This window comes from Mytilus trossulus, chromosome 2, assembly GCF_036588685.1.
Source record: "Mytilus trossulus isolate FHL-02 chromosome 2, PNRI_Mtr1.1.1.hap1, whole genome shotgun sequence".
Classification (NCBI taxonomy): Eukaryota; Metazoa; Mollusca; class Bivalvia; order Mytilida; family Mytilidae; genus Mytilus; species Mytilus trossulus.
In genome coordinates, this window is record NC_086374.1 from 37,634,960 (window position 1) to 37,642,917 (window position 7,958).

At 30.8% G+C, this 7,958-nt stretch overlaps 1 protein-coding gene across 1 annotated transcript; it reads left to right on the top strand.

Moving 5' to 3' along the window:
* The first annotated feature begins 2,965 nt into the window (after positions 1-2,965).
* LOC134705109 (uncharacterized) lies at positions 2,966-5,255 on the top strand. Its single transcript, XM_063563869.1, has 3 exons — positions 2,966-3,190; positions 4,251-4,487; positions 5,093-5,255. The coding sequence occupies exons 1-3, from the start codon at positions 3,118-3,120 to the stop codon at positions 5,125-5,127; spliced, it is 345 nt and encodes a 114-aa protein (XP_063419939.1). The 5' UTR covers positions 2,966-3,117; the 3' UTR covers positions 5,128-5,255.
* Positions 5,256-7,958: the final 2,703 nt, after the last annotated feature.

A 7,958-nucleotide genomic window follows, 5' to 3' on the forward strand; every position in this document is an offset into this window, starting at 1 on the left:
TTGAAAGAATCTTATGTCTAATCTTTTGAAATGTAAAAAAGTCTTTTATATACGGTACACCAAAGTCCTTCCATTGCATATAAATAGTGTAATCTAAAAGTGGCACAAAATTTAAAAAATATCTAGCGATAATATATCATTTGTGCAAGCCTTAGTATAAGGCTTTGCAGTATATAAGCAAAGTAAAACATCTTTCCAAAAAGGATTCTTAACATAGCCATGAATTTCTAGCAGTTTTTCTTTTTGTTAAGAAAAGACTATGTCACCACCAAATTTGGTTAATTCCGACAGTAATAATGTCTGCCATGATCCCTAATTCAAAAGAAGTCTTATAACCCAGCTTATTTTTAGATATGTACTAAGTTATGACAAATGCACCATATTCAAACCTCCCTGCATAAAATCCCCAATTAGTGTATTTCGTTCAATACGTTCTATTTCCCATACCAAATAAGTTATAAAAGAGAGTATTTAACGCTTTAATTTTAATCTGGGATAGATTTGGTAAAGCTGTGAGCAAATGAATTATCTTTGGTTATGCCAGAGTCTTATAACAGTAATTTTAACAAGTAATTTAAGTTTTCTGTGTTCCCAAGCCTTATAAGTATTGATGACATTTCCTTGATTTTCTTTGTGAAATTAATGTCTAATATTGCTTGTAAATCTAAGGAAAAATCTCTTCCTATAAGTTTAAAAGGAGTAGGTTCAGTAAGACCCCTTTTTGGCCCAAACATATAGCTGTTTTACAAAATTGTGATAATGTTATCGTTATGCTATTTATTGGAAAGTAGAATAATTCTGCTATATAAATATAGGCTGTTTTTGACAATACAATGCACATATTTCTGGTACTAGCATCATAAAGTCATGCTAAATTACTGAAATCTTCTCAATTCTAGCATTTAAGTTAAATTTTAGACGGTTTCCGGGTAAAACGAAAGTGGCCGCATTCGTGTTCATCCTAAATATTGTAATGTAAGATGTATTTAATAATAGTTCATAACATATATAAAGGTTGAGGATGAACACGGATGCGGCCACTTTCATTTTTGACAAAAACCATCTGAAAAGTGACGATTTTTGGCAAATTTGTTAGATTTTTCATATTTATCTTTATATTTGTCCATTGAAGATTATAATTAGGACAAAATATATGGTCTGAAAATTTTGTGGTTCCAATCCAAACAGCTTTGGTCGAAGATGCATTCATTATTAGCCCACAGACCCTGTGAAATGAATTAAAACATTTTAAAGTCTCCTCCAAAGATTTTTCCTTTCCATCCAAAACAACAAATGTGTCATCAGCATACTGGCTCAACAATAATTCTTTGTTGTGAATAGGAATACCATGGATGTCAGATGTAGATTTTAGTTTTTGGGCTCTGCTCAAGAAATTTGACAAATTACCATTATTTTTAACACAGCCTTTAGCTTCGAAATACAGAGTCGGTCCGAAATTAAAGCTTTTTAGAGCTCTACTAAAAAGTTTTAGTTTCAGTTTAAGTTTGTAACCTGGATTTTTTTGGGTTTTTTTTCTCAATCGATTTATGAATTTCAAACAGCGTTATACTACTGTTGCCTTTATTCATTACTAAAATAATACTCCTATCATCTATTGATTTTTCATTAATATTTCTAGTATGAAGTATCTTTAGAATGCATAGAATTGTATTCTTTTTACAAAGCATGATTTACTCCGAAATGGTTATACTTAACTGAGACATACATACTCAAAGGATACTCTATTAAATTTTTCATAAATATGTCTAGTATGAAGTATTTTTAGAATGCAAAGAGATATTTTCTTTTTTACAACGCATGATTTACTCCGAAATGTTGTAGTAAATTAAGATACTTTTAATTAAAAAAATGTAGAGCTGCCATTGTCTTTTTATTGTGAAAAAATACATAGGTTAACTTATTAAATCTCTTTCTTTTAAGAAGAGAAGTGTACTTTGTAACCGTTTTATTAGTAATATATTTAAGACAATTGCACTTGTATTCTCAATAGAAAAGGTAATCCTTCAAAAAGTGTTCAGCACGATTTTGAAATCAAGATTGTTGTGTTTTGTAAAACTTAACATACGAATTATAATCAAAAGAACGATAACTGTCACTATTTCTGTACTTCCTTGTCATATATATCAAACAATGTGTACTTCCCTTGAAGTTTTCATTGGTATATAAAACTAATGGTACTTTAATTGATATAATATAACGCTAAGAGCTATTTTTCCTAAATGATCGATTGATACTTTAAATATCAAATAGAAGTACACATGTCGAACCATATAATAAGATCCGCGGGTTGAAACGTTTAAACCCGCTGCATTGTATAAACATGTGTCCGCAGTCAGAAGCCTGTTGTTCAGAAAATTTCGTTTGATTGTGTGATTCATGAGTGTTTCTACTAGGTTCCCGTTTTTTGTATATTTTAGACTGTTAGATACCTGATTAAACCAATACAAAAACTGTGAGGTAAAAATATCCCCAATAAAGGCGTTATCCCTTTTTTTAATTGAGTGTTAGGACTTAATTAATAAAGTATTTCTCTTTTCTCCAAGTGATGTCGCATTTAATTGATTTACATGCTACAGTGAACAAACACCTTTACGTAAGGACATTGTAAGACGTGATGGGAACTTTAAATTTAATTCCTTAAACAGTTTTTTTTTTTAATTAATAAGTGTTTTGCTCTATTGGTTATTAACAATAGAGCTTCAAAGGTTCAACTAACCCAAGAAGGTTTTAAAATCTTATGACATGCATATTTAGAAACTATTTCAAATAATGTGTTTGTATACGCCATTCCCTGGATTTTGCACCATTTGAACTCCAATATAAGTCATGCTGACGTGTTTTGCATTCGATAATAACTTATTTACAAATTTATAATTATTTGAATTAATTTTGAACATGTCATTTTCAAACATTTATTATATTAGCAACTTTTTTATTAATATGATAGAAAAATTAATCCGTTGAGGTTTCATTACATGTATATGGTATGCTCTGCTAAATCAGTTCTGTGGTAAAAACAGACGCATAAGTATCATTTTCAGAGTTTGTTTTGGCATAAAAGTAGAAAATATTGGAAACGATAGCAAACGATACAATATGATTTCTGTGGGACTTTTTCTGTTTATAAATGTGATGGTCAGTTTACAACTTGCAGATGGCCACAGTGAGAGTATGTATAAACGTATTGTAAAGTTAAGGCATAAAAGATGTATATATGGACACTTGTGAATATAAAAATAAGGATATGGTATGAATTTCAAAGAGACAACTCTTCACCAAATGACAAAGAAATTAACAAATGTATGTCACCACAAAGTCTTCTTTAATGTGCAAAACGCATAGTCAGCTTAAAAAGGCTCCGAATTGACAATTGTAAAACACTTCAATTTGTTCAGCCGAAATTTTTGTTAACAGGATTTATAACATCCTCTTCGAATATTACTATCTTCTAATATTAGTATCAATATATATACATATATATATACAACTCGTCTAAACATCAACCCAACAATGTTAGATCGGTAAACTTGCTTTCGCAAAGTTTTGTTCTTCCCATGCCGGGATTCGAACCCATGCTACTGTGATATCGTGACACCAAATCGCCTGCACTGCAGCCGTCCCGCTAGAACACACGTTCACCTGGACTCTACTAAAATAAAGCTTTTAGTGGCCGTGTGTTACCTTTCCTCGTCAGTTTTAATCTAGCGGCGTACTACAGTACATGATATATAAGGCATGGAGATGTGATAGTTACAGATCAGCAAAATTATCTATAGTAAAGGATCCTACAAATTAATGTAAGATTTCATATCATATATGTAGATTTCAAAGGATTAGGTTCGGTAAGACCCCTTTTTGGCCCCAAAATATAGCAGTTTTAGAAAATTGTGAAAATGTTATCTTTAAGCTTTTTTTTGGAAAGTGAAATGCTTCTGCTACATAAATATGAGCCTGAACTTTGAAATTTTGGAAATTTTAGAATTATTAAAGCATGGTTTGATTCAAAAATGCTTTTAGTAATTAAGCATGGTTTGATTCAAAATTGCTTTAAGTAATTCATTTTTGTATCAGAATGATGAGATTCGTTTACATTATATTGAAGAAGGATATCTGTTCTCCAAGATATATATATATATTAACACTTGTATTAAATGTTACTTTTCTAAATATTAATGTTATTTTTACACATTTTTCGCGTATATATGTACAATATCGTTTTATTGTGATAGATAAGAAGATGGTAGAAAATATTAAAGACGGAAGACATTCACGTTTGATCCAAGTTCTGCTTTCCCGTTTAACCTGTCCAGAAAATGCATACTGGGACTCTGACACAGAACAATGTGAAAATAATGAGAGGGTTCGGAAGCAAATACTGCAAACGTCTGCTTCCTGTCCTCCTAATGAGAATTGTCAATGTGGTGAAGGTTATTTCTATGACCCGATTAAAGGAATGTGTATACCTGGTAAGTCCCTTATTACATTTACTTATACATGTATGTGGTTTTAGGCACGGTAGTATTTCCTTTCTTTATAATATTCAGATGTATCAGGACCGTTTACTTTTTTCTATTTTTATAAACCTAAGGCATATATTGCTTTAGGGTCTTTTATTATGCAATGCATACTCAATTTAATTAATTTCTCAAAAATTGGGTGGACTCCTCCATTTATACTGTATAAAAAAGAGGAATGGATTACACGCTTATACGACAGAAACCCTACGACATAAATTACAAACAAAACAGTTTTCACCAGAAAACAGATGCTATACAAAATGATAATTTTCAGAGTGTAGAAAGTTGTGTAAAAATTTGAAATTAACTTTCAAATAATATAAAATGCCAGCAACGAATTCTGCAAAAAACAATATTGAGATAAAAAGAAAGACAACTTAAACAAGTATCCAGACTGCGGAAAGTTCACAAATATATGATTGATAGATTTCGTTTGCCCTTTTCGTACGTATATTTAGATGTTATTGACGGTGAAATGAAAAAAAATCTTTTTGTTGGTTTGTGGTTTTTTTTTGTTAGAACTAATTATTAACTCACTACCTTTTTTTCTGTAGAATCAGGTTGCTGTAATGGAAACGTACCTGGATAAAGTACATTGTCATGTGATGTACAGATATGTTATATTATTTTATTTTCGATAAATCTTTGACCATCAAAATGCTTGTAATAGAAAAACAGTTGAAAAAAAAAGATTATTAAAATCATTACATATTTGAAGTGTATTAAATTCATTTCATTGTATACTGTACTAATGTCACATGATAACACAACAAGGAAGGTCAATACTAAAATGAGACTTGAGTTTCATTTGGATGTTGTTGGTTTGTTGGGTTTTTTTGGGGGTTTTTTGTAAGTGGTATTTATATAAGTTTGATAACGGACTTTGAATTACCCATTACAATCCTGCTTGTGTTTTTCAACATTGAAAAAGTATGAGACAGTTACCCTGTTTTCTTCATAATAGTTTTTCTAACCCAACTGAAAATTTTTGAATCGCTAAATTTTTAACACACATGTAACACATCTGTTGATTTCAGCTTCCACTTCCATATTATTTGTCCTGTTAGGATCGTATCTATGGCTTTGTGTAAAATTTTGAAATTTAACGCTATTGCCAAAGAGACAACTATTTAACACAAACTCATCCTAGAGAACAGGATTAAATTTTATAATTACGCCAAACGCAGGTTAACATAGTCAAAATGACGTGAATTTCAGCAAATGAAGGTAATTTCAAGACGCCTGTTTAAATGAGAACATGCAAACTGTATAGTCAGCAATAAAAGACATAGGGTGAAATATTTCAAACAAAACACAAACTAAAGGCCTAATTGATGAAAAGAGACAGTAAACGAAAAATAATTTAACGACAATCACATAATAACATGCACCTTGATGCAAACAAGGACCTATAGATGGCGGAGTTAACCATGTTTGGGTGTGCTTTTCTAACCTGAGACAATGGCGTAACAACACAACATAAGAACCAACAGGAAAACAGTTTAAAAGGCTTGACTCTTCAGATTATCATGAAGCGTAACAAATATCTAACATAAAGACAAAAGACCACATCAAAATTTGTTAGACATAATATTGTGCAATGTCAACAATCTGCATATTAATATTGACAGTTTGAAGGACCATATTTTTCTTTAGACATGACAATACCTTTTTGTTTATGTTAAACAAATCAATTTTGGTACCGATTTATCAATATAGAAAGATCTGCTTCAATAAACATAACAAAAAGGCACTGTCAGTGATTTTGTCAATCTGTAAATACACCAGAAATACAAAAATCATACAGAAGATTCTAGTGCAGCTGTTTCATTATTAAGGAATGGAGATCGCAGATCTAATATGCACATGCCCCGGTTGAAGAGATATGTATTTATACGTTTTTTGCCGGAAACATTCGTGTTGCCGTAAGTGGTTTTACCAAAACAAAACCTGATAAAAACGAATTTTACCTTGAAAGTCGGGAAAACTTTACTTTTATTATAAAATTATAGTATGTTGGGTGGATATATATTATCTATCGAAACTTGAAGGTTTGGGGATTTATATATTTCTATACCAAGTCAACCAATTCATGAATTGACCTGTTGTATCATAAACCTCTTACAATATTGTCTGCTGATCAGTTAAGCAATTTCAATTCCCTCAGGAAAAGTTTATTTTGATAATGCTATTTGATGGGTCTTTTTGGTCATTATGGTCTTCACGGCTTTATGTACTTAAACGTCCTTGCCTATGAAATTGTTGAGGTTTTCTTTATTTACTTTTGGTGAAAGTAAATCAGGACAAACTCTTAGAACAAAATAAGAAAAATGCTAAATTCCATCCTTTGCTAAACAATAATTACTTCTGGGGATTACGCAGAACCCGATATCATAGCTTCAATGACTGCTAGAAATGTAAAGGTAAAATGTTGGTTGCAAACAACAAAGAAGACTTATCAGTTGAGTACGGAAAAGAAAGAAAAAAACAGTTAATAAATTTTGAGGACGCGGAAACTTCTGGTAAATTTTTTAAAGCATTCTCATAAAGGTCGGACGAAGACCTGTTTTATGTTAACATCCACACCGTTTAATCTCTGGTTTATCGTTGTCTTACTGGCTATTAAACCATATATCTATATTATTCGTACTGAAATATATTAAACAATGAAGCAGTTGGAAATGTCTGTCCCATTTCTAACATGAACAATCTTGTATAGTTTATTCTAGTTAATATTACATATCTTAGAAAGAATTTCACATACATTTTATAAATCTGTTTGATGTTCCATGTATGTCAACGCATAATGAGACAAGACACATTGACAACAGTGAACGTGTTATATCTATGTTGCACTTTTGTCATTGAGCGAATATACATTTTTAAAAGTATAACAAGGTGCAAATGAACTCTGGAAAATAGCCTGGATTATATAAGTTCATGAATTATATATGTTAACCCTTGTTTTCAGATGACAAGGGGAGATATATATATTCAAAGTTCATGTCACACGAACAATATCAGTCAGTTCTTTGATTATGAGTAGGAGGAATAAGTAGGTAGAGTATGTCTCATGCATAACATTTCCCAGGAAGATTAACTTCCCTCTTTATTGTCAATCTATTCTTCGTGATATTAATTAAATTATTCAACTCATAAAAGCAAAATTTTCATTTGTATGTTAGTTAAGTTATGTACCTTTATTGTGTTAATCAAAATATTAACCTGATTGATCTTTTTGTTAAATATAAAATCTTCTAAATTTCATATTAGTAACCTATCTATAAATAATGCTGACAAGACATAATATAAGTATCAATGATTTCAAATAAATCACAATTCCATTGCTAACGAGGGAAAGTATCCACCGGAGACCAAAATAGAATTAACATCATACCGTATACTTTAACAATACCGTAT

Bases quoted from the DNA above. Each gene is read 5' to 3' on its own strand.
- LOC134705109 (XM_063563869.1), top strand. From the start codon at position 3,118: ATGATTTCTGTGGGACTTTTTCTGTTTATAAATGTGATGGTCAGTTTA. The intron at 3,191-4,250 runs GTATGTATAAAC...TTATTGTGATAG, and splicing joins TGCAGATGGCCACAGTGAGA to ATAAGAAGATGGTAGAAAAT. The intron at 4,488-5,092 runs GTAAGTCCCTTA...TTTTTTCTGTAG, and splicing joins TAAAGGAATGTGTATACCTG to AATCAGGTTGCTGTAATGGA.